This window comes from Antechinus flavipes, chromosome 3 (assembly GCF_016432865.1).
Source record: "Antechinus flavipes isolate AdamAnt ecotype Samford, QLD, Australia chromosome 3, AdamAnt_v2, whole genome shotgun sequence".
Lineage (NCBI taxonomy): Eukaryota > Metazoa > Chordata > Mammalia > Dasyuromorphia > Dasyuridae > Antechinus > Antechinus flavipes.
In genome coordinates, this window is record NC_067400.1 from 460,089,039 (window position 1) to 460,116,428 (window position 27,390).

General features: G+C 34.0%; 1 protein-coding gene across 2 annotated transcripts in view; it reads right to left on the reverse strand.

Moving 5' to 3' along the window:
* NUP58 (nucleoporin 58) overlaps positions 1-27,109 on the reverse strand; it is a 61,436-nt gene extending 34,327 nt beyond the window's left edge. Inside the window, exons 1-9 of one of the 2 annotated variants that reach the window (XM_051986563.1) lie at positions 26,136-27,109; positions 19,087-19,235; positions 16,429-16,464; positions 11,117-11,269; positions 10,309-10,443; positions 8,764-8,874; positions 7,958-7,982; positions 5,271-5,336; positions 4,310-4,484 (exon numbers count right to left, since the gene is read on the reverse strand). In XM_051986563.1, coding sequence (XP_051842523.1) covers positions 4,310-4,484; positions 5,271-5,336; positions 7,958-7,982; positions 8,764-8,874; positions 10,309-10,443; positions 11,117-11,269; positions 16,429-16,464; positions 19,087-19,235; positions 26,136-26,245 — 960 coding nt within the window. In that variant the 5' untranslated portion in view covers positions 26,246-27,109. The remainder of the gene's footprint in view (positions 1-4,309; positions 4,485-5,270; positions 5,337-7,957; positions 7,983-8,763; positions 8,875-10,308; positions 10,444-11,116; positions 11,270-16,428; positions 16,465-19,086; positions 19,236-26,135) is intronic. The other variant, XM_051986562.1, reaches the window with a different exon arrangement.
* Between the last annotated feature and the right edge of the window lie 281 nt (positions 27,110-27,390).

Genomic DNA, 27,390 nt, shown 5'->3' on the forward strand with positions numbered 1-27,390 from the left:
GAAGAGTCACAAAGGTAATGTCTTTTTTATAATGAATAAATACTGACCACAGTAGGTTCATGTATTCAATGCATCTTTCAGTCAATTATATGATGGTAAAGATGTAGTTCATTTGTGAATACCTAACTGTTCCCTTCTAATAATTTTATCAATGATGTCTATAATGTCTGGGCTAGCTCTCTGGAGAGTCTCAGATCAGTCAGAGTCAGGATCAGTCAAAGTCGTTGGTCTTTAGGAGAAGTGAAGGAGGCAGGCAAGCTGCCATGTGGCTTGTCAAAGATGGATCCTGGAGTCTGGAGCTTGAAGTCTTCCCTGCTGAGCGTGCTGCTGCAGACAGACTGACTCTCTCCCTCAGCCCTCCAATCCTTCCCTAAGATTACCTCACCATAACACATTTATCAGGCACCAATTGTGAGGAGAGCCATCATATCACCAAACCATCTAAGTATATGTTTATAGAACCATTACCTCACACTGAGTAGGTACTTATACTTAAGTACTCTGCTGTCTTAGATTCAAGTATACCTTTTCAGAGTTCCAGCCCTCTACAAATGCCCTCCATCTTGCAAAGAAAAAGTTCTCCCAAGAATCTTACCTAGCTAGCAAAGAAGACATACAGGCTGGTGATTGTCAACAATATCTGTTGCCTTGTCAGTATTAGTAAAATTTGATTCTTGTTACATCTTTGGTATCTCTTCTCTCTACTATTCTTAATACTCTCACAAGTATGTAACTTGCAGTAGTGAAATCCTTGAGATATACCTGGTTTAAATCTAGCTGCATGTCCCATCTCTGTTCTGTCTAGAATTTTTACCTCCTCTATAATAAGCACAGGTGGAAATGAGGTATGTCAGATGTCAAAGTGCAATCAATCTATTTTCTGTAAAACTGGAAATAGTTCACTATTAATATTTACAGATCTTTCCCACTTTTTCTTTTGTTTACTGCTGTTATTCAATACTCTCAAAATTGTTTTGCTTATCTGGATACCACCCCAATTTTTTCTAATTGGTTTTACCTTCTAATGCTTCTATTTTATGACATGATGCTGCTCATAAGTTTCTTTTAACATTATTTTTGTAAAATTTCACATAAAAAATTATATTCTAAATTGATTTTTAAAAATTTCTCCTGGCTGTCCCAATGTATATCTAGTTTAATAACCTTATCAAAAAAAGTAACTCAGTCAAGCAAGACCTACTTTTGATGAAGCTCTGCTAGTAACTCTTTCCAAATATCCTATAACACCCACAGTAAGCACCTTGAGAGATTATCTACTTTTGCATGCATGTGTCAAGCAGGCTCTTTATAAATGCTTACTGTGAATGATAATTTGTTTATCTAAATGGTCATTAGAAACTTCTTTAATAATATACCCTGGAATTTAGTTGTGAGTTCAAGTCATGTTCATTTGCTATAATGTGTAGTCTCTTCTTTCTGTTTTTGAAACTAGCAAAATATAATCCATTCTCCAATTCCCTCTCAGTGACTCCTTAACAAGAACTCAGTCAAACCTTCTACCAGTTCTTCAGACAATCCAGAATGTGTTTAATCTACTCCAAATGACAAACGTATAAAAGTAAGTCATTTCTTACTAACCTATTTATTTTAGATATCAACTCTTTCTTAAGCATTTTTATTGTATCCTTTCTAGCAAAGTATCATTTTACATGGCAGAAAATGAATACAAGGAATAAGACCTGGACCTATGATTTCACTGGTATAGAAAATTCCCAGATAAAGTAAACTCTCTCTATAATGTAGATCAGCAACTATTCTGCAATTTATAGTCTCCAAAGAGTTGCCTAAAACACTAGGAGATCATATAACTTGCCTGGGGTAGCAGACCAAGTATGTGTAGGAGGCAGGACTTGAACCCAGGTCTTTCTGGCATCTAAGTGTTTAAGTGTTAAGTGTTTACTCTGCCCACAACACCACAATCACTCTAGCAGGGAAAAGAGAAGCAAAATAACATCTGACCTCAAATAATATCTACTTCACTTTGTTATTATTTACTCTACTACTAGAGCTATTATGACACCAAGTCTTGTTATCTGCCCCCAAAATGCACCTTCCTATATATAGTGTCTCTTCCAATTAGAATATAAGCTCCTTGAAGGCAGGGTGTACAAATTAACAATTTTCTTTGCATGTGTATTAGTGTCTTTAGGAAATTTCCTTTTTTTTTGTTATCAAAATTGTTTCTTTATAACTTAATTCTTGAGAAATTCCCTTTTTTTTAGGGTGATTTCCCCAATAAATTTTTAGTACACAGGATATTACCTTGTCTTTAGAACCTTTGAAATATGTTCTTTTCAAATCTACAAAGTATGTAAGACTATTATCAGCTTTTTTCTCCTCAAAAATTCTAAAATGATGTGGTCATTTCTTCCAAAGTTTCCTAACATTTCTACTCTAGCAACTAGTTCTTCCTTGGTTAAGAATTTAATCCAGAATAAAATTTCCTATTTTTAGTTCAATCTTTTGAAGGATGAAATTATCATGAATTCAAGTCAAGAAATAATTAGTCCCACTAGTTTTGGCATAGAAAGTTAGCTATGGATGTTCAGATAACTGAAGTCTTCTAACACTACAACAAAATGTGCTAAGCCTGTGATCTCTTTTCCAAACTCCTTGTGCATTTTCTCTGCCTAGGTAATATAAATACTCCAATGGCAATCACCCACGTCTCTGGCTTCATTGATCTTTATCCTAAAGCTTGCTGCTACTATGCTTTCCCATCTAGTTTCTAGTTTTCTGCATAAGACACAATTCTAGTTGCATTCCCTCCTTGCACCCAAACACTTTTACTGTTTTATAATAGAATACTAGCCTCACCAGTTTGTACTATATGAATGCATTACAGGGGAAAAACCTAAAACTAATAAGGCCTCTTTAGTACCCAGAATTCCTTACAATAGGTCCAAAATGGATCAGTTTTGTAATAAATCTTATCCTTCCTAGGTTACTTAAAGGGAAAGGCTATAAAATTTTGTTGAAATTATTTTAGACTGCCATCATAAATCTGACATATGCTCAATTTTCTCAGATCCCAACAGCCCCCAAAATTATGGCTATTCTATGGACTTGAAGAATTATTAAGAGGATTTAAACTGTATTAGAAGCCTGACTCTACGACTGATAAATTACTTACCTCTAACTTTCCAGTTTGTTTTTTAAGATTTCTCTTCCTTATAACTACACTCACCCCCTACCCACAAAGTCCTTTTCCTAGTGACATCACTTAATTTTTGTCAAATACAAAGACTTCTCAGTTTCATAAATAGTATTTGTTGTAAATTAAGGTAGTCAATACCTGGTGGCAGATAAGAGAAGATATACCACAGAGAAGTAATACTAAGTAGCTTACTAGCAAGCTGTCATAGAAGCTGAAGTGGGCAATAAAACCTAGAAGTGGCCATTATATCCCCTGAAAGCATATTAAGACTTCAGAAGTCAAATGTTATGTTTCTAATATAGGATTTTACGTTTTTAGCATATTCATCACTAATAGTACTTGATAATTATTTGGTTTAAAGGCATAACTAAAGCTAATTACCTATTGCCAAGAAGCAGCTAAGTAGCTCAATGGATAGAGTACTGGGTCTAGAATCATCTGGCCTTAGATGCCTACTAACTATATAACCTTGAAAAAAATCTCTTATCCCTAGTTGCCCGAATTCACTAGACAAAGAGATGGCAAATTATTCCAGTACCTTTGCCAAGAAAACTCCATGGATGAAGTGGTCCATGGGGTTGTGAGAAGTCAAACATTACTAAAGGACTCAATAACAATCACCTATCACTTCTCTCCAACTTGTGTGGAATCTGCCAACATAAAAAAGGGACCAGGTAGGTATTATTTTTGAGTATTTAAACAAATCCTATCTCTACTTTGTAACATGTAAAGTGAGGGAATGTAGCATGTTTTAAAAAAGAATCATACTAGTTTTGGAGCAGACAACTTGATTCCAAGTGCCAAATCTGCCTCTTTTGTTGATGTGATTTTGGATAAATTATTTCACCTCTTTGGGCCTCAGTTTCCTTATCTGTAAAATGAAGGTGATGGATAAGATGACTAGGTCTTATCCAATTCTAAATATAGAAAATACGTGAGTTAAAATGTATCTCTTGTTGACTACGAATTAAATGATTCTAGAAGATGTGGGTTACTAAGAGATTATGGCTATCCACCATGCATCATTATTAGAATTCAATATTTTATGTAGTTCTTATTCTGATCAATGGAGACAGATGTTTTCATAATGTTTCAATTAGGTTGTATTATTTTAAAACAACTATACAATACCTGAGCAGTTTCTATTTTCAATTTGTCAATATTGAGAGTATTTCTCTGTAATCCACTGGCAGCCAACGAGAGAAGCTGTTTTAGGGCTTTAATATCCTCTTGGACTTTAAGCATTGCTTTAGAAGACATTCGACTAATTTCTTCTTGGACCTGTTTTTGTTCTTTCACAAATTTCCTGCAAAAGTTTCAAGAAAATATAATTTCAAAAAATCTATTTTCTAAACCAACTACAATTAATGATAAGCTGGCCAACGTCAAAATCTCAGTGTCAGAAATATACTTAAAAAAGTCTACCTACATTATCCTATTGCCGAAATACAATCTAGGCCCATTCCCCTCGGAGGTCGAGGGAAAGAGACAAATATATTGCATAACTAGTTAAATAAAGCCCCTGGCACCAGAATTTTATTTTTTAAAACTAACTCTGATATCTAACTTAATCTGATTTACTTTTTACTAGTGTATCCTAAGGTTACTGGAATTTACTTGCTTAAAACTGGAGCAAGTTTATATATTTGTAAAAGTTTGACATTGCTCTTTTGTGTCCTAGAGTAGAGAATACAGACTTTCGCCAACCCAGGCCATTAAATAACTGGCAAAGTTTGGGGCAAAGGTATTGGCTTAGGAGCAATATTTATGCTATTTCATTTCTCAAATCAGGAACCAATACAGAGGTTCAGATAACAGTGAGGCAATAGTCAGCTTGAATTCTCAATATTTTTTTTAGGTTGGTTTGTATATTATCAATAAACTCTATATTTAGAACAACTGAATATAAAACCATAATATACTATAAAATGCCAAGGAGAACAGTCATATTTTGCTTCCTGTCCTCTAGTGCTTAAATTTCTTTTATATATACTTAAGTTTTTGTTCAAACTCCAAATTTTCAAGGAAAACAGACATTCAACTTGAATGCTTATCTTTTAAGTTCAACATTTCTAATCTTATTAGAACTTACTGAAGATTTTCAACATCTTGGCAAATTACAGGAGGTAGATTTTCATCCTTCAGTGCTTTACTATCCCTAAGAAAAACATTATACATTTATTTTAACCAAAAAAAAAAAAGAAAAGTTAAAACTGCTTCAAAAATAGGTAAAACAATGGCAAAAATCATGCACGACAACAATATTTTCCATTTACATAGGTCCTTTCTTGGAAGAATTTTAATTAACTTTATAGTTATTAAGACATCCATATGATTATCTTATAATTATTAAGACACCCATAAAATCAGCAATTCATCAATAAATTCCTTGTTGTTAGCATGCACATAAAATACTAAAAGTTATCCCAACTTCATTTAGCAAAAAAATCATGAAAATGGTTATAAGAGAAACACTTTTTAAAGCTTCAGAATAAAAACATAAGCTATTGTTATATGAACTAGGTAAGTAGAGGCATACTAAAAGCTTATGAGTAAAAACATAAACGTGATATGAACATTAGAGGTGGGTTTGGGGTCAGGAGAAGAAATGAGGGGAGCTACTAAAAATGCCAGCAAGACTTGAGTAAAAGATCTATTAAGAATACTAAAGGAGATAAAACTGAATAAATGAGGCAGAGCTAGATTTGGAGGGCTATCTGAATGCCAGAATGAAGAATTCTGACTTAATCCATCCAACATGATAATTCCTCAATCTAATTCAGGTAACAAATATGTATTAATTTTTTGTAACACAAGGTGTGAATCCAAACCTATTTTACAACACCCTGATTTTTTTCCAACAATTTTTATTCTTCTCCCCAATATTTCAATTTCCTCATCTAAAATTATCAAACTCCAAACATTTTTGTACTATGATGCTGTATCTGGATTACTTAGAGTTCTACTTTACTGCTTTTGTCCAGTACTACATAATGTCTATTATTACTACTCAAAACAATTTTAAAATTTAGCAAGGTATCAAGTGATCTTTTTCCTTTCATAATTTCTCCATTAAAAATTTCTATATGAATTTTGTTTTCTTTTTCTCTAATTCTTTAGTTTATTTGTATGTCAAATATTATTTTCATTAAAGCTATGGTTTAACTAAAAAGCATTAACATTTATATAATATTCATTTGATATAACCATTGTAGGGAAAAAAAACTCCAAGTGTTCAGTTCTTTCCTAATTTGTCAAAATTATTTTAAAGACATTGCACATTCACACTTAGAAGAAATTTAAAGGCTATTTGGTCTGTCTCATTTTACACAAAATTATTCAGTGATAAATCAGAATTTGAACTCATGTCCTTGCCTTAGCCACTGTAATATGTATTAAAGCCCAAATATTTAATGCTACATTGTTACTGTAAATGTTCTTTTTCTAACTTAATTTCCTTTTTTTGTTACTTATAATATTCAATTATAGATTTTTTTGGTGGATTTACCTTATATTTTGTATTATAAAAAATTTTATTTACATTCTTCAAATATATGTAGTATTGCTGGACAAAATCAGATAAATGGAACATAGGATATTCATAAGAATCAATAAAAAAATTAGATAACTCCCCAATAAAGGAGATAAACAGTTCTCAAAAGAAGAATTTAAAAAAAATATTACAAACTATTAACAATCACATGAAAGAATGTTCCAAATGACTAAAATGAAAAAGAAAAACAATTCTGAGATCTCAACTCCTATCAAGAGAACTGGCAAAAAGAAAAAAGATGAGAATAGTCAATGCTAGAAAGATTGTTAAAAGCCAGCACATTCAGGCATTGATGGTGGAGCTATGATTTAGTGCAATTATTCTAGAAAGCAATTTGAGAATTATGTTCAAAAACTAAAACACACATACACACACACACAAAACCAAGGGACTCAAGTGTCCATACCCTTTGACCCAGAGATTCCATGATTAGCACATGCTCCAAGAATGTCAGTAATCAAAAGAAAGGTGCTCCATTCATCAAAACATTAATAGCAACAGTTTTTTGTGGTAGCAAAAAAGTGGAAATAAGGAAATATAAGTGGTGTAAAAACAAAAGATAGGAAGAAGGAAATGGAGAGGGAGAGAGGGAAAGAGAGAAAGACACAGACAGAAAACCCAAACCAGGTTGGGGGAAGGGGGGAGAGAGAGACAGAAAAGGGAGAGGGAGAGGGAGAGGGAAAGGGAGGGAGGGAGGGGGGGAGAGAGAGAGAGAGAGAGAAAGAGAGAGAGAGAGAGAGAGAGAGAGAGAGAGAGAGAGAGAGAGAGACGACAGAAGGAAAGAGAAAGGGAGAGATACACAGGAAACAAGAGTGTGAAGGACTGAAGGACCCTGATTGAAAGATTTAAGTTTGGAGTTTAGGCCAAAAGAAAAGCAAATGAAAATTTCTGAAGAGAAAAAAATAATTATAGGATTTATTAGTATTAGCTTGTTTATGTCATAAATGATTATTATACCATTTTAGAAAGACAATAAGAACAAGAAGGTAAAATAATTTTCCAAAGTGAACAGAAAATAGCAATCTTATTCCAAACCTTAGGAGCTAAGTGCTAAGTTGTTGTGGAGCAGGGGATAGAGTACCAGCCCTGAAGTCAGCAGGACCCCGAGTTCAAATCTGGTCTCAGACACTTAATACTTCTTAGCTATATGTGACCCTGAGCAAGTTACCTAACCCAATTGCCTCAGCAAAAAAAAATTAAAATAAATAAAAATAAAAACTACTTACTCTGGTCTTGTTCCTGTTTTATCACCTAAATATTAAAGAAGTACAGTATTAAAATATATTATATATGTAATTTTCAAAAACAAGTATTAGAACTTTTAAAAAATGCTAGTGGTCTGAATCTATGACTATATATACCTAAAAAAAGTCTTGGCCCCATTTGAAATTTGTAAATGTCCAATATTATTAGATTTTATGAATTTAAATAATTTGCTTAAAATATTTCTGAGATAAGGCATTTAGTGTCCAAAGAAAGGTTTGAAAAGTCTATTTCTACCCTTGTTTTGATCCCACCCTTCAAGAAAGTGTTTTAGTGAGGACTCACAAGTCCATAGGAGATATGTGATCTGACCCATCATAAAATTAAAATCTGTACCACAAAAAGTAAAATTCTTTTTTTAATCAGTCAAAGTATGTTCATTTATGAAAGTACTATTAAAAAACAGCCCACACTACAATCCTCTACACGAACACACTCTGGCCAGATACTGCCTTTATTTACTTCTAAGTCTTAGGGTCTATCATTAATTAGTAAATTTGTAATGTATAATAAACTATTTCCTTAATATTTGAGATTTCTTCTTTTTTTTGATTTTACATTCAAATCCAAAATTATGACACCTACTTCAATAACAATGAAATCAAGGAAAATTTAAAATAAAAACAGCAAAACTCAGACTAAAATTGTAACTCATAATCTATTTTATACTTATAAAGCATTTTCACTGATTGGTTTTGTGGTTTGGGTTTCAATACCCATTCTACTTTCCCCTAAATACAAATGTAAATGACATGAAATCAATACTTACTCTTTTTATCTGAAGAGCTACTAAAATCTATACCACCAAGCCCTTCATTGCCAGCGGTTGAAGGAGTGGCAGTAGTCCCCAATGTTAAGCCCAGAGCATTCTGCCCAAGTCCTATAAAATGATATAGAAAGGAAAATATGTCTAAAAATGGATTATGAATATTGCAGAGTAAAAAAAATTAATAACTAGAACGAAGAATTATCTTTCTGCACTTGGCTTTTAGGAGAAATAAACAAAAGAAAACCAGCTAAAATCCAGAATAAGATATTTTATAAAATATGTTCAAGAAAACTGAAATTTCAACAAAATGTGTTTACATTATCCAGCAATTTTACCCAAAAAGTAATAAAGTAACTTTTTGTAGAAATTGAAGTTACTTGGAATTTTGTTGTTGTTTTTTTACTTCAGACTGTTGATTTCTTCAATATGTTGGATGGCCTTTTTGGAAACTTCCTCTACATATGCAGATTAGCAATTGTCTGTAACTTTCTTAGAATTTTTCCTGGGAGCAATGAGAAGCAACAATTTGCCCATAGTAACACAAGTATGTGTCAGAAACAGGACTGAACGTGTTTTCTCAAATTCAAGGCTGGACACCTCTTTAAAATATACACTGCTGAATGTTGAAGGCAAATCCAAGTTAATAAGAGTACAAATCCATGAGTATAAAACTATTTGACTTACTATTCACAAGAAAAAAAAATTCCTTCACTTTCTTATAATGGATAATTACATTTCAATGTTATAATTATAAAGCTTTTTGGACCTTCTAAAGTAATTTTCTGAAAATTTAATTGGTGAGGATAACATAACAGTGTTGTAAAATCAATATGAACAAGGATAAAAATGATCTGGTCATCATCATCACCAATTCAAAGTGTTTCTTCTATAGAATGCAGTAACTTTAATAAACTATAATCAACCTATAAAAGAATGCTACTTAAAATAACAATCAGTTATTGATACCTAGTATAGATATGCAGAAACACAATCCCCCCCATGAACTAAGTTCTCTGGTACTACAATGACTTTTAAGAATATGGGGCAGCAGTTCTAAAGTCAGGAGGATCCAAGTTCAAATCTGACTTCAATTGTCTCCTCCCCCAAAAAATATAATAATAAAAATAACATGGAATGAAGTTACAAAAACCATAAAACATTACAATTCAACATCCCAATTTAAAGTGAAATGAGAATAGTCATTTGACAAAAACATCAATTTTCTTAGGTGTTAGAGATCTCCTCAAATAGTTTTGTAATATCCATTTAGAGTTTGGCACACCACTAGCTGTTCAACAAATTCTAAAAAACAGAAAAAACACATTTGAAAAATAAAGTCAAATTGCTCAATAATAAAAAATGCCATATACAAATTACAAATAAAATATTTTAAAGGTTTATGTTGAAAAATAGAGACTTTCATCCTCTAAGAAAATAAACCTGCTGAAAATAGCAACTAAGGATAAGAGAAAGACAAATTATTTTTAGTACTGGATTTTTAACATTTGAAAAGGAAATAAATTTGAAACAAAAGTAATCAATCACCTGATGATGCTGTGTTTGTACTCTGGAAAAGAGAGCTTCCCAAACCAGCTAAGGCTCCCCCTAGAGAAAGCCCCGTTGATGAAGTTGTAGTTGTGGCAGGTGTTGCACCCAAATTTAAAGAGAAGCCTGTGGAAGCTGAAATGAAAAAAAGAAAGACTAAGCATAGAAATCCTACTTCATAGACTATAGCATTTTCTTGAATAAAAGTACAACTTCACTCCTAAATGAATGAAATCACATTAAAAGGGGCACAAATTTTTCTCTGGGCAATTTTCAAGTTAAGCTAAAAAAAAAAAAAAGTATCCATTACTTGATAGACAACATTTAGTTACCAGCACTTATGTATTTATATTGCAATATTTAGAATAACAAGTTGCCCTTAAAATCCAAAATACAGAAAACTTATCCAGCATTGCTCTATAATAGAACAATTATAAATACATTCTTGTTATTAATCTTCATTATATATGCATACACACACACACACCAATTGCTATCTTCGTCCCTGAGAACAAAATAAAAACTTTTAAGCCTGCACTTAAAATTAAATAATGTTGATTTTTCCTCTCCCCAAAAAGTTAATTTAGAAATGCAAAAATGTGTATGTATGTATGTATGTATATAGGCACACATGTATTAAGAAAGGCCAAGTTTGCCTGTTTTACAAATTTCACAAAATCTAATTTTCTTAAAATGAGTAGTATTAATTATCTTCAACCAAATAAAATCAAAGCATTCCAATTTAATGCAACATATATTTCTGCCATGAATTTAGAGAAAGGCTATTAGAAACGGAAGTGATCCTTACCTGCTGCTGGAGTTGATGTAAGGGCAGATGAAAGAGAGAGAGGACCACTTGAGGTAGAAGTAATAGGTAAAGCAAATGGTGTAGCAGATGCTGCAGGTTTATTGAATCCTAAACTGAAACCTGTTGTTGTTGTTGATGTAGTGGCAGGAGTTCCTGTAACAAAAATATTTCATGGTGTTATATAAATATTCTATAACTGTAACTGTTAATTTTCTAATTTGTAAAATGGATATAATAATACCACCTGTAGTCCTTCCTCATAGACTGTATGACAGCTTATTAAATGCCCACTTTGAGCCAAATAACAAATGAGATGATGCATATGAAGTACTTTGCTTTTCAAAATTTCAGCAAACACCAGTGAAACCAGCAAGGAAAATAATAAGCAGAAAGAAAAGATCTAATGTATTTTGTCATGAGAGGATGGAAAAATAAGTCACTATGAATAGATATGGAAAAATAGAAAAACTAAGGACTTGCTATTTGAAGGGTTCTTTGTGAATTCTCCTCTTGATCAAAATAGATATGACTATATAATAAAAGTTTTGATAACCTTTTTAGTCCTGGGATGCCATAGTAAGAAAAAGCCTAAGAAGAGCCTAAGAAATGGACAGGAGAAGAGAAAAAAGGTCCATTTTAATGGGAGAATAGTATTATGCCACTAAAAGTCCACATGAATTATTATCCAAAATAATAATTGCTCTAGGCTGCTTATGTTCACACCTAAAAACTGGACTGCAAAACAGAGAAAATAATAACTAATACTCTTTCATTTATTCATTTATTTATTGTTTTTTGTTCATTTTATTTATTTATTTATTTTTGGTTTTTTATTATTTATTTTATTTATATTTAAAATTCTGCAAAGCACTCTACATATTTGATCTCATTTGAGCCTCTCAACAAACCTGTAAGATTATAATACTACTGGTATTATTTATGTAATTTTACAGCTAGAAAAACTAAGGCTAAGAGTAATACAAGTTTCAAAGATTTGAACTCAGGTTATCATCATCAAGCCCAAAAGTATACATATACATATACATCTAGTATTCATTACTTCCTAAAGTATATCTGTTGTTAATGAGACTAAATTAAAAAGTGAACACATCTGAGAACTTAAAAATTCCTCAAGCAAAACTAGAAATCATTTTGATTTCATCTCCTAATTTTCACCGAGAAAGGTGAAATGATTCGTCTTAAGTTCTTAATGCCAGTTAGCTGCATTACCAAGATGAGGGTCCACAACTCTTAATTTGTAGTTAGCGCTCTTTTTATGATGCCAGTTTATTCACTTCAGTTAATAAAACTACAAGCACTTTGCAAATTTAAGTGCTAATATATAGTGTTGAGTAAGACAACTTATTTTAAAAGAAGCCACTGCTTTATATTAGGTTGGCCTTCCCATATGAGCATTTGATAGTCTTCCAATTATTTAGATCTAACTTTATTTGTGTGAAAATGGATTCCTGGCTTTGTAGACTCCCAAGTATTTTATATTATCTACAGCTATTTTAAATGGAATTTCTCTTTTTTATTGCTGATGGACTATGTTAGTAACATAGAGAAATGCCGATGATTTATGTGGATTTATTTTGTATTTTGCAATTTTGTTAAAACTGTTCATTGTTTCTAGTATTTTTTAGTTGATTCTCTAAATATACCATTATATCATCTACAAAAAGTGATAATTTTGTTTCTTCATTACCTATTCTAATTTCTTTTTCTTCTCTTATTGCCAAAGCTAGCATTTCTAATACAATATTCAATAGTAATGATGACAGTGGGCAACCTTGTTTCACCCGATTTTACTGGGAATGTTTCTAGTTTATCCCCATTTACATATGATGTTTGTGGATGGTTTTAGATAGATACTACTATTTTAAGGAAAACTCCATTTATTACTATGTTTGCTAGTATTTTTAACAGGAATGGGTGTTGTATTTTGTTAAATGCTTTTTCTGCCATCTACTGAGATAATCATATGATTTCTGTTAGTTTGGTTACTGATATAGTCCATTATGATAATAGTTTTCTTAATACTGAACTAGCAATGTATTCCTGGTATAAATCCTACTTGGTCATAGTGTATTATCCTGGTTGCTATAAGTTGCTATAATCTCTTTGTTAATATTTTATTTAAGATTTTTGTATCAATATTCATTAGGGAAATTGGTCTATAATTTTCTTGCTCTGTTTTGACCCTACCTGGTTTAGACATAAGCAATATATCTATGTCATAAAAGGAATTTGGTAGGAGTCCTCCTTTCCCATTCTCCCAAATAGTTTGCACAGTATTGGAATTATTCTTTTAAATGTATAGTAGAATTCACTTAGAAATCCATCTGCCCTGGAATTTTTTTCCTTAGGGGGTGGTTTAATTGCTTGTTCAATTTCTTTTTCTAAAATGGGACAATTTAATTAATTTATTTCCTCCTCTTGCTAATCTGGGCAATTTATATTTTTCTAAGTATTCATCCATTTTACTTAATTATCAGAGTTACTGGCATAGAGTTGGGCAAAGTAGCTCCTAATTATTGCTTTAATTCCTTCACTGGTGGTTATTTTTGATATTGGCATTTTAATTTTCTTCTTTCCTTTTTCTAATCAGATTAATTAAAACTTTACCTATTTTGTTGGTTTTTTCATAAAACCAACTGTTAGTTTTGTTTATTAGCTCAAAAGTTTTATTACTTTCAATTTTATTAATTTCCTCTCTTATTTTCATAATTTCAAATCGAGGGGCAGTTAATTTATTCTTTTTTCTAGTTTTTTTTTTTTTTTTTTTTTTTAGCATGCCCAATTCACTGATCTTCTTTATCTCTATACTGTATTCAAATAAACATCTATCTACAGATATAAAATTTCCCAATAACTACTTTGGCTGTATCCCCTAAATTTTGGTATGCTGACTCAACACTGTCATTCTTTTGGATTAAATTATCAATTGTGTCTATGATTTGTTGTTTTGCCCTCCTCTTGCTTTAGGATTAAATTATTTAGTTTCCATTTTTGGTCTATTATTCCCAGGAAGCCAGTATTGTAACATGGTCAAAATTTATTTTCTATGCAGTAAATTCTAAAATTGAAAGTGTCTTTAGAAATCATGGGGTACAATGAATATACTGTGGGGAAATAGGGTCAGGAAATACAAGTTCAACTGTCACAGACACTTATTTAACTGTGTAACCCTTTCTTCACCTGAAAAATGAAGCTAAAAATAGCCTCTGCCTAATAACTTAACAGGATTGTTGTGAGAATCAGATGAGTTAATATGTATCATGAATTTCTCAAATACCAAAACTTTCTATGAATGTTGCTATTACCATTATTGTTGTTATGTTGTTATCTAATACACAAATCCCCTCTACAAGATCTCTCAAGTAGTCATCCAGGCTCTGTTTGAAGTCTTTCAGTGTACTTCAAGTCACTATTATACAAGGTAATCTGAACTGCACTAATTAGTAAGAAATTCTTCCATACAAAAAAATCAAAATCTAGTTCCCTGGAATTTTTCTCTCTTAATGCTAACCCTGACTTCTACGACCAAGGTGATGACATACAATCTTTCAAATATTTGAAGACCCATAACATCACATTACCCTTTTTCACATTAAACCAGGTCTTCAGTTTTCTGGGATAAGACAACATTTAGAGCTGGAAGGAGTCTCATAGGACATCTAAGTCCAACTTGTTCATTTTATGAAGAAAATGAGTTTCAGAAAGATTAATTGAATAATCCAACACCATGCAGGTAAGAAATAGTGTAGCCAAGATTCAAACTTCAAAACTAAGTTTACAAATCCAGTATTCTTCTTCCCACTGATCTTTGTATGGTAATAGTTTGGAGTTCCTTCACTAACACTAAGGGTGCCTGCCCCTCCTGGGTACCAAGAAGTTCATTCAACTACTCCACGTATGGTCAGAATAGTCTGACCAAGTTTAGAATACAATGATTCTATGACACTCCCTCCCTTCCCCTTTTAATTCACTTATCCCAAATAACAAATTCTAATTAATTTTAAAACTATAGTTGCTGACCCAAATAATGAAAATAAATTTTAGCAAAAAATTGATATAACTGAAATCATCAAATAGTTATTAAGCAAACAGATGGCAGAAGGTTAAGTAAGAGCAGCAAATCAGACTATCAAAAATAAAAATAGGGGTTTTTTCCTTTTTTTTTTTTTTAAAGAAGTATACTCTGATAAATGTGGAAATATATTGAGAAGAATTGTACATGTTTAATCTATATTGGATTTCTTGCTATCTAAGGAAGGAAGGAAGGAGGGAGAAAAATTTGGAACACAAGGTTTTGTAAGGATGAATGTTGAAAACTATCTTTGCATGTATTTTGAAAAATAAAAAGCCATTATTATATTAAAAAGTATGCTCTCTTAAAAGTTGCCAACACAACAAATATAATTTTAAATTATTTTTCTTAAGCCCAATTATTATTGTTCTTAAACTTTGGAGTCAAAATAAGAAAAAGGCACTAACAATCAGGACCAACAATCTCCAGCACTTTCAGGCAGAGGTAAAACATAAAACCTTTCATGGTAACATTAGGAGAGTGGATCTTGTCAATGGAAGTATAGAAGGCACTTGATTTCAATGGCAAATGGCAAAACCACCATAGAAGGCCAGTTCTGATCTTCTATTTTATTTCAGAAAAGGCAGTTATATGCTAACAATGTTAGCTTAGTACAGTGCCTAGCTTGTAGTAGGTATTTAATGTTTTTTGAATGATACTGACTGACTGAATGAAACCTCAGTTAATAATTAACTTAAATATAACCACTGCCAGACATTCTCCAATACCCCTGTCAACATACTAGAAAGATTCCTGCACAGAATCAATGTACAGGTCTGCATATGCTGTGAAAGGGTATAGAGAAATTAGGCACACAGGTCAGCACTGACACTAGAGTTCAAATTTTAAACAAACTTCAAATGACTATTCCTAATTAATTATTGATACCACGTTTGGTGAATTTTAGGTATAAAGATTTTCCCATTAAAGATGGGTCCTTGAAGTGAATCATGAAAAGCAGTTGTAGTATATTTTTTAAAAAAATTCACTATGAAAAAAACTATGAAAGCCAGTTAAAACAGGAAAATACAATTTCTAGATTCTTAAGACTTCAAAAGACTTATTATTCAAAAGACTTATGTTCATTTATTTCTGCATTTTCATTTCACATATCCACAGCTCTGAGGATAAAGTTAAGCAGAATTGCAAGAATATCATGCCCAAAAGGTTAAACTCAATAAAATAATTAGTTTCAGATCTTTTTTCAAAATGCTCTTACCCAGAGTTAGTCCTGTACCTAGAGTCGTTGCTGTTCCTAAAAATAAAAGAGAATAAGAATTATTAACAATGATGATCATTAATGACATTTATGTATTGCTTTAAAGTTTCCAAAATATTTTATTACTACTTGAGTCTTATGGCAATTCTTGGCATCAGTGCAACAGATATTACTATTCTCATTTTAATAATGAGAAAACCAAGGCTTGGGATGACTTAAGATAAGAACCCAGGATTTCTAGATTAAGTCTCACACTTTATTTATAACATTCCAATAAGATCTGGAATGATCTACAAAAAAATGTAGTACCTTAATGTCATCTTACTGGAATGGAGTAATAATAAACTCCTTAAGAGTAGAGACTGTTCACATTTTCTAAAATTTGTATTCCCAATAGGTAGCGAAGTGCTTGGTTTAAATATATACTGATTGAATAGCATACAAAACTCTTCTTCACTGCAACCATTAAGCAAGCTCAAAATCAATATCAATCAATAAGTACACATTACAAGTCACTGTGACACTTGTAAATATGAAGACAGAAGAAAAACAGTCCTACTTCTCCAAGGGTTTATATTCAATTGGAGGAGACAACATATATACATCTAATTTGTATACCATGTAATTTTCAAAAGAAAACCCTAGAAGCTGATGCTACATGTGAAGATAGTGCTGAGCTGAGCTCTCAAGAAGTTAAAGAGTCTAAGAGGAGGCACTCCAGCAGATACAGGAAATGTAATGTTGTAAGTGTTTAAGAAACTGCAAGAAGGACAATTTGGCAAATTCCAAGTGAAAGAAGGGGAATGCTTAGTAAACCTGAAAAGTTAAGAAAGGCTCATGGTATATAAAGAAATTTGGATGACATGTGAATGAGTTGTAATTTATCGTAAAGATAAAAGCCTCTAGAGTACACAGATTAAGAGAATAATGTGATCAAATCATGTTTTAATATTATTTTGGTAATTGTATGGGGAGGATAGAGGAGAGACTTTGGGGCAAGGAAACTAACTAGGAATTTTATTGCAAAAATCCAGCAAACAGGTTGAGGGCCTGAACTAAGTAAGGATGGCCATGTAAAGCAGAAGGCAGGGGATGAACTTGGAAGATACTGTGGTGGTAGAATTTGATTTTGTCAATTTACTGAATATAGGAGGTAGGAGGGAGATGTCACGGATGACTGTGGGGTTTCAAATTGCAAGGTTAACAAAAATAAGGAAATTTAAAATAAGGGAAGAAAAAGAAGTGTTTGAGATGTTGAATTTGAGATACTAACAAAAACATTTAATTTTAAATGTCCAATAGTCTGATGGTGATATAGGCTTAGGATTCAGAAATGCATAAATCCAGTAGGGCTGGATTTATGAATATAGGAGTCATCTACATGGGAATAATAAGTTTTTCTGTAAAAGAAAGTACAGCAAGAGAAGTTAAGAGAGCCTAAGGCAGTGCCTTGGGGTATATCCACAGTGGAAACTAACTGCATGTTTCTATACATTCCAAATATGCAACATAAAGTTTTCTTCCAAATTAACAATCCAAAGCACAAGGGGTATAAAATATATTCTCATTGCTTTAGTAGAGATGGGCAGAGCTTTAACTTGGAAAAAAGACTGGGATTGGAGTCAGAGTCCTGTGGTTCCGATCCCAGTCCTGCCTTGTGACCCTGGATAAGTAACTTAATCCAGATCTTCATTTGCCTTCACTATTAAGAGCTCACAGTCCAATATAGTAAACCCAAAGGTGAATTAAAGTTCTCTTTCACTATAGTGTTGTATTTTATACCTACTTTCTGAGATTCTAATTGTTTAAAAATTATGATATGAAGTTAAACCTAGATTAAGTCACAAACCCTCACCAAACTATTGAGATGAAATATAAAATTAAATTTAAACATTAAACAGCTGAACCAACCAAATAGTATCTGAATTTCCAATTATTTTCACATAAACACCACTATAACTATAAAAGAAGAAAAAATGCTTACAAATTGCATTAATAGTACAAGATACTTTTATGTGAAGAAGTTAAATCTCTCTCATGCACAACAGGACCTAAAGTACCACTTTAGATCTACTGGACAGGCAAAAATTTTCCAATGTACAAGCAGACATTCTTTTGTGCTATTACTGAGAACTGTGTCAGTAATTAAGTTACAATATTATTGAGGCTTCATATATTAATAACTATCTACCCAACTAAGAACAGACATGTATTGTAGGTCATTCACTTCTATGAGCTATGCCTGGAGGCTTATGAGCTCTACTCCACTGCAGTGAGTGCCTCACTTTAAAAATGAGTTCAAATTGTGTAATCTTGGTCTAACTCACTCCAGCAATCTACTCATTGTTACAACATTTATGTACACCTGAGTCTTTTAACAGGTCTAGGCTGACTAGCTAGATTTTTTTCTCCTTCCATTTTCTAATTTCTATCCCTTTCAACCTTCACAGTCTATTAATATCATCTCTTCTCCCATCCCCACCTGCCCAATATACCTCTTGCTGAAGAATATAAGAGCAATCATTAATCAACCACAAAACCTATCAACAGAAATATATGCTACAAAGCTGAAAAAAAGGGTTCTGAATTAACATGCATAAAAGCTAGAAATTTAATTCGCAAATTTGTATTAAACATGTAGTTAAAATTATTCCCTACCTGTATTAGTGCCTCCTAAAGTGAATCCTGTTGTAGATTTTGAACCAAAAAGTCCAGTTCCAAAACCCACAGAAGGAGCAGTTGTAGTTGTTGGATTTGTTGTGCTTCCAAGAGACCCAAAATTAAGTCCTACTGTTGGGGTGCTATTACTTAATAACAAAAGACAAAACAAAAACACAAAACAAAGATGATTAGTCAATACAATAGACTAGAATAACGAGACTATCAGAAATGAAAGAGAAAAGTGAGTTTTATAATTTCCAATGTGTTCTTCTATTTTGGTATATCATATACAATGTATAATCTTAATACAAATTTTTTTTATGAAGTAGTTTAAAAATATACCTCTTCTGTCTTTTAAAATACATGGAGATAGACACATGCATGTACATCTCCATGATGCAAATTTGCTCTCAGGATAACATATAAACAATTCAATTTGACAAACATTTATCTAGCACCTATTGAACACATAGCACTGTTAAATTGTGGGAGATACAAAGATGAATAAGACATTGTCTAGTCCTTCAAGAACTATTTGAGTTTTTCTCCCACAATCTAGCTGAAACCATAAGAAAATGATAAAAATATAGGAGCATATTAGCATGGTATAGTACAATAGTGTCAAAGAAAAGCAGATACATTCAGGCAGCATATTGACTTAGAAAACTACAAATTTATATTACTGTGTTCTATTATATATATATTTTTAGTCTGCTAAACATTTTCCAATTACATTTTAATATTGTTTAGCTGTACTTCAAGTTATACAGACAATAAATGTATCTGGTGGATAGAGTTCTGGCCTCAATCTGAGAGATGAATTCACGTCCAGTTTCTTCCCCTTATTATCTGGGTAAGCTTGGACAAGTCACTTAACCTTTAAGAACTCAATACAACTCTCTAAGATTATAAATTAAAGGAAGTTTCCTCACCAGAAATTCTCTGCACTGATCAAATGGATATGCAGGCAAGGTAAAGTTTCATAAATAATCCAAAAAGGAGAGATTATTTCAGGCCAGGAAAACAGCGAGGGAAGCTGAGACAAGCTTTAAAGATTGGTAAATTTCAAGAGATTGTGGACTGGGGTGGAACAGAGCAATATAACATTGCCACAGGCAGCATAAGCAAAAAGCACAGAACCTGACACAAAGAATTATCTAGTTCGATAGAAATGTGTGCATATGAGGAAAAAAAGCATCCTAAGATAAGGCTGGAAAAAAAGATGTAAAGAAGATGTACAAGAATGTTCATACTTTCCCACAAAAAATCCACTGTCACCAAGTAATAAATATCATGTTAGGTGGATATAGTCTAACTTAATACAATTAGCAAGGGGTCATCAAAGGTTTTAAAGCAGAGTACTGACATGATCAGCGCTATGCATTAGTAAAATAATTTTGGCAGATGGGTAAAGGGCAAGTTGAGGAAAGATTACACAAATAATTAGATGAGGTTAATGCTTCAGACTATCAACTAACATCAACTGAACAGTCTCCAAGTCAACTGTGATCTCTCAAAATTCTCCATTAAATACAAGAATGGGGCAAAAGTAAAGGGCCAAAATTTCCTTGGAAAAATTTTCAAATGACTGAGAATGTGATTTTATTTTTTTCTTTAGTGATGATCTTGTTACTTATAATTACCTTTCCCCTTCTTGATTTTTACTAATCAGAACATAGATATTTGAGTGACAGTGTCATTTTCTTGAATTTCTTTCCCCCTAAATAGTTTGATCAAAGGATTCTGTCTCTGAGGGTTTTTAATGGGTAATTTGGCAAAGAAATGGATACAAATCATTCCAAAGTTGTTGGAAAAGAAAGCAATAAAAGATGGAATTCCAATAATTATCTAAAAATTAGCATGTATAGAATACTTTACATATACCATCTGGATACACAACATCTTGCGAAGGTGGATGTTGAAAACTACCTTTGCATGAATTTGGAAAAATAGAATAACATTAAACAAATAAATCTGGCTCCTAAGTTTTATGAAAGCGGGAGAGGAGTGTTCACTTTTCTGGTGTAGCAGATGATATCGCAAAAATACCCATTTAGAAAATATTTGCTACCAAATGGTAGGGAAAGTGGACAGGAGAGTCTTATCTCCTTTGCACTCCTTTTCTAAGTCCCTATGAAGCCCTGAACTAAATTAAGCAGCCCGAGCAATACTGAAGCTCATTACATAATTATTTATCCTATCTTAAGAGAGTCCAAGTATAATCATTCTATCAGCTATTGTGACTAGCAGTCCTCTCCTCTGCAAACTTATTAAAAATAAAGTACTAAACAGATAAACCTTTCCATTTATTTTAGACAAGATACATGTAAACACCATTCAAAACTATTAAAATACTTTTATCAAGACTTCAACGTCTCAAAGCTTTAAAAATTCTTTATATGGTGGAGAGAATAATCCACTGAGAGATTGCAGCAGTAGCAGGGGGAGAAAATGGGGCATATAGAAATGATTAATGCAATTTCCATTTAATCCAATCAATCCTGCTCATTTCTTTCCATCAACTCAGAAGCAAGTATAAATAAGCTAAAGGACACAAAAATTTAAAAAGTGAACTATTATTATAATGTAGCAATCCCAGAATCAGTTTTCCTGCTATGTCTTCAGTTCATATAAAAGGCTGGAAGGGACCTTAAAAAATATCTAGTTCAATCTCCTTTATTCTACAGATGGGGAAACAAACTCAAGAGATGATTAGATTATAAGCTCCTTGATGGCTAGAACCATCTTTTGCCTTTCTTAGTATCAGTAGGGTTTAGCACAATGTTTGGCATAGAGTAGTTATTTATTATGCTACTGAGTGACAGATCCAAGGTCACATACAGCTAGAATTTGAATCAAGGTTCAACTTTCAAATTTAGCCATCTTTCCAATGCACTTCTCTATGTTTATCTTCTCAGTGAAAAGATTCTGAAGTATTTCTTCAGGTTATAATCAGTCCTTTATCAAGGAGTTTCCACAGACATGGCAAAATGGAAGGTCTTGGAAGAAAGAGTACTGGTTATAGAGTTGTCATACTCTACCCTAGTCAGAACACATCGAGAATATGATGCCTCTAAGTGTATCATTTAAAGTACCAGAGGAAAAAGCATGTAAACATAGTTGAAATCATGTCATTTGTTAAGAAGGTTAGTTTGAAGAAGAGCTCCAGAGATAACAAGATTGCTATCTTCAAATATCTTTTAAAGGATTTTTCAGTATATTCTTGGCCTTGGGGACAGAACTAGCATCAATCTTGTACATCCCAAATTTTCTTAAATAATATATTAAGTAAAAACTGTCCATTACTCTCCTCCTGCTTTATTTAGTTACATAATGTCAAGAGATCTTGTTGTGCCACAGTTCTCTTTTAATATCCTGACCCAGTTTCCCTAATTGTCCTATTTAGTTACTCTGCCTCAGGTTATAATCATTCTCTCTTAATGTTTGATAGGATAATGGTCTTATATCCAGACCTTAGACTAAACTTATTCCCTCTTAATGTTTAATGGGATAAAGGTCTTTATCCATTTTAGACATCCTTAGAATATCAGGAGCCTCTCCACCAGTACCTCCCATTATATCATCCTAGGTGCCTCCTACCATTAGGTCATCCCCATCCAGGTATGTACCCCATTATGTCATTGTTCTTGTTACCTTACAAAAGAATCTTGTTATCCGACATTCAGGGCTGTATTCTTTGAGATGATAGTCTCATTCAGTCCTGGGACCAAACATGGATCCATTTGATCACAGTAAATCTCTCCATTTAATAAACTATTAAATTGTTCTCTAATCTCAGTCTTGCTCAGTTTTTCTGGCATTACAATCTGAAGTCAAGAAAGCTCCAAATTGAGCAAGCTACCTATGAAGAATTTGTGGGAGGGTGTGAACAAGAATCACTATGATAATGTTTGGGGTAAGTTATGATTTCCATTAATGGAAGACTCACATTGAAGATTCATTAATGTACTTTACTTAATATACACTATCTTCTTCAGTTGCAATAAGTGCATTACTAAAATAACATAGTACTAAATTAGTTTCCTTCTAGTGGTACTTTATGGCTACAGTATTCCTCATTTATGCATTATATACCAAAAGATAAGGATGATAAGAAAAGATACAATTAAGGGCAATTTTCAGTTGGTCCCCATCAAGTATACAACTTTCCTCATTAACAGACAGTGACAGAGAGTTAACTTAGGAGTCATGAAGATCTGAGTTCACTTGTTGCCTCTGACAGACTGTGTGATAAATAATTTGGCCACTTTTCTGTGTTCTTAATTCTCTTAAGACTACGAGTTGCAAAGAAAATGTTGACCTACATTGGAACCTATTTCTTTATTTGAGAATACTAGTGAATTATAGGTCTGATCCTACTCCAAATATAGGTGTTAAACTGATAACTTACATTTTGCATTCTGAAAGATAATGCAGATAATTTCAATATAAATAAATAAAATTATATTTTATTCAACCAGTCCATTCAGTACCTACCTGTCAACAAATTATGGGAAATATAAAAGTGGCTAATTCAAAAACGCTTAGTAAGCATTTGCTGTACAGAACAGAAGAAAAGGCAGTTAGTGCTGAGAATGGGAGTTTCTGCGAGTTCAAATCTGGCCTCAGATAATTATTAGCTATATGATCTAGGGTAAGTCATTTAACCCTGTTTGCCTCAGTTTCCTCAAATATAAAATGAGCTATAGAAAGAAAGGACAAGCTACTCCACTATCTTTGCTAAGAAAATTTCAAATGGGGTCATGAAAAGTTAAACAATTGAAAACAATTGAACAAAGTGCAGAATACTAGTGGTAGTAGATGCTGGAAATACAAGGGAAAAAAATGAGTAAACCCTCTTAAGAGATTTTGATCTTTGATCTAAAATAGGTTACAATGTAATAAAGTGACCAAATGGATACAGCACTAGAATAAGTGTATGGATACCTAGGTTTGAAGTCAGTTCTGTACTCGCTGACTACATGACCTCCTTAGGAAAGTCACAAACTCATTAAGTTTGTCTCCTTATGGAGAGGAGTGACTATATCACAATAGACTAGAAGATCACTAAACTCCCTTTCTATAATACACTATGAAATTTCTGTACATAGTAAAGATCAGAGAAGAAAGTACTTCAAGCTGGTAGATCAGTTATGACTTCAGGATGTCATGAAATAAATGGTATTAAGTTTCTGTTCCCCAAAAGGCCACATGTAAGACACAAACAAATAAATGTAGTAACAGCAGTAACTTGCAAGAGGCATATATGTAAGATATGGCATGAGATCCAAGAGTGGGGAGGTAGAAAATCATGAAATGAATGTGAAAGAATCAGGAGTGAAAGACAGGTCCAAATTTAAGCAGTAGTGTGAGAACTATGGTGCTATAAACATCAAAAAATTAAAAACAATCATGAATACCAAAAGCTGTTAAAAAAAATTAATACTATTCTATCCATGCAAAACATTAGTGATAAATATTTAACCATTCATGTGAGGCAGCTAGGGTGGTGCAGGGAATAATGCACTGAGCCTGCAGTCAGGAATACCCGAGTTCAAAGCTGTGATCAGAAACTTAATAGCTGTGAGATCCTGAGCAAATCACTTAGCCTATTTACTTATCTGTAAAATTAGAAATCGGATAATAATTGGAAAGTTGTTAGCATAGTGACTAGTCCCCAAAAAGATGCTATATAAATATGTTATCATCATTATTATCAGACCTTTGTATTTTTTGTCTTACGCCTATCCCAGGGAAAAGATCCAGTATCTATGATTTCATTAGTATATAAATTCAGTTCTTTCCCTTAAATTTATACTCCTGGAGAACTGCCTGGGACATTGGGAGGTTACCACTTGTCCAGAGTTAGGCAGTCAGTTTGTGTCAGCAATAGGTCTCAGACTCAGGTATTCAAGCTTCCAAAACTTGAAGCTAACTATTCACTGCTTTCTCCACTCCTATCAAATTAAAAACATGTTTATATGTTTATTACTATACAAATAAGAAGTCTAAGCACTCATGCTCCTATAAGTCATTGAGGAAGGAAGCCCACTAAGATGGCTGCATTAATATTAAGAATTTCATTATCTGATATATAACTGAAGTCTAAACTCAAAGCCCTATTACTCCTTATCAAATCTGCGGATGAAATGGTTCTTAATCTGAGATCTAAGGATACATATCAGGGTGTAAGTGAATGGTGGGAGAAAAATTACTCCCGTATATTTTACTTTATACATCTAGAATCTTTCTGTAAGTTTCAAACAAAAAAATTAAGAATCCTTGCTCTAGCGTCCAAAATGAAGTTACCAATAATCCCCATCATTTATGTGTCTTTAGGGACCATTCCCCTCCTTTCCTTGTATCCCCAGCAATAAAAGTGTCTGTCAGAGTTCGTGCTTAATAAATGCTTACTCTGTGCCAGACATTTGCTAAATGTCACACAAACGCTAGGATTACAAAGAAGCTAAAATATAGAGCTGGCACTCTAATCAGTTTCTCCTTCCCAATTCCTCCTTTTCTCCCCATTGTCCCCTAGTATCCATCACTAGGCTCCCATCCTTTGCCTCCAGGCTCGCGAAGACTAGAAAAGCAATGTTTGCAAGCTATTTTGTCAAACCCCAGATGTCTCATGAAGAACCTCGCTTTGTATCCCACCAGAGCCCAAGAGGAAAAAGGATGATCAAAGAGCGAAGCTCCCGCAGGGGAAAAAAGGGAAGGTCGCGGACAGAATCAAACAGATCTTCTGAGAGCTTGGGAGAGGGAGAGTAAGTGGGAGATGAGGGGGGCGGGGAGTGGAAGAGGGGGAGGGGAGACAAAGAAGGGAGAGTGGAAGGGGAAAGGAAGGAAGCTGGGGTGGGGAGAACAGGGGCAGCTCCGCCCTCGGAAGAGGTACAAGACCGTAGCCCGACATCAGGCCAGAGGGCTGAGCATGAGGAGGGACAGTCCGGGGCGGATTCCCGCATTCGAGCTGGACCGAAGCAAAAGCGAGCCCCCCAGAGCCCGGAATTAACGGGCGCGCGGCTGGGGAGGAAGACAGAGCTTACCTGGAAGTGCCCGTCCCGAAGGAGAAGGTTCCTCCCGGGGTCCCGGTGCCCGCCGTGGCGGTGGCCGTGGAGCCTAGCGTCCCTGTCCCGAAGGAGAACCCAGTCGACATGGTTGAAGCCGGCCGGCCGAGACTTGAGCCTCGTCTCTCGTCTCAGAGTCGCTGGGGAACCCGCAGCATCCCCTTCACCGTGGCCTGCCGGGTCAGGGAGAATTTCGAAGAGGCCCGGCGGCCTCTAGACCCTCAACAAGGGGGCGGGAAAGAAGAGCGAGGAAGCGGCCGCAACCCCTGGGCCCGCGCACGCCGCCGCGCGGGAGCCGGCTGAGCCACCGCGATGCACCACGGGAAGAGAGCCAGACGTCAGCAGTGCGCGTCTTAAAGGGACAGGCTCTCTCCAAAGCCGCCGTTCTATTTAGGTTCCTGGGTCCCTGCCTTAATTTGTTTGATTCGTGGGCAAATTTGGGAATGGAGCTCTTGGATTAGAATCATTGCACCACAAATTGGGTGACAAGAGGGGACTTTATATGTTTTCCACTCATATCTCTTTTTACTACTGAGAAAACGATGTGCCAGAGCGCTTTAGTAGGTTAAGCGCCTACTATGTGCAGACATTGTGCTAAACGCAGGGGTTACAAAAAGAGGCAAGATTCAGTTCCTGCCCTAAAGGAACAAGCCGTCTAATGAGGGCGACAACTAGCAAACGAATATATAAAACAAGCTGGTTGTTGGTTTTTGTCCTGCGCTCTGGAAGAGGACCAAAATAACATCACGATGTTGAGCCCAGTTACAATGTGTGGGACTGGCTGAACAGACCACTACGAGCTCCGATACTCAACCGTAGTCAGACACAAGCAGTCGCTATGAACATTTGGCACGGCTTCTCTCACTTTGCACATCTCGATTTTCTTCTGAGCTAATCCAGTTCTGGGTGGTCCTGTGTGTTATCTCCCATGTCATACAATCAATTCTAAATTGCTCGAGAGACCTTGAGTGTCCTTTCATTGATGTTTCTGACCACCTTGTAAGTGCAAACAAATATAAAAACAATATATATAACAAAGCATGGTGACATCAGTGAGTCTTTCCCCATTAAACAAAAAAGGGGGATGAGAACGAATCAAAGTTCTATGTGTGAGCCTTTGCATTAATTGCCAAGGTTTTAAGGAGAGCAATTGTAGGCTAAAGTAACTACGATACAAAAGACTTAATGGTGTTTTATGGTACATGTTAATACTTAAGTTTTAATCACTGCCTTC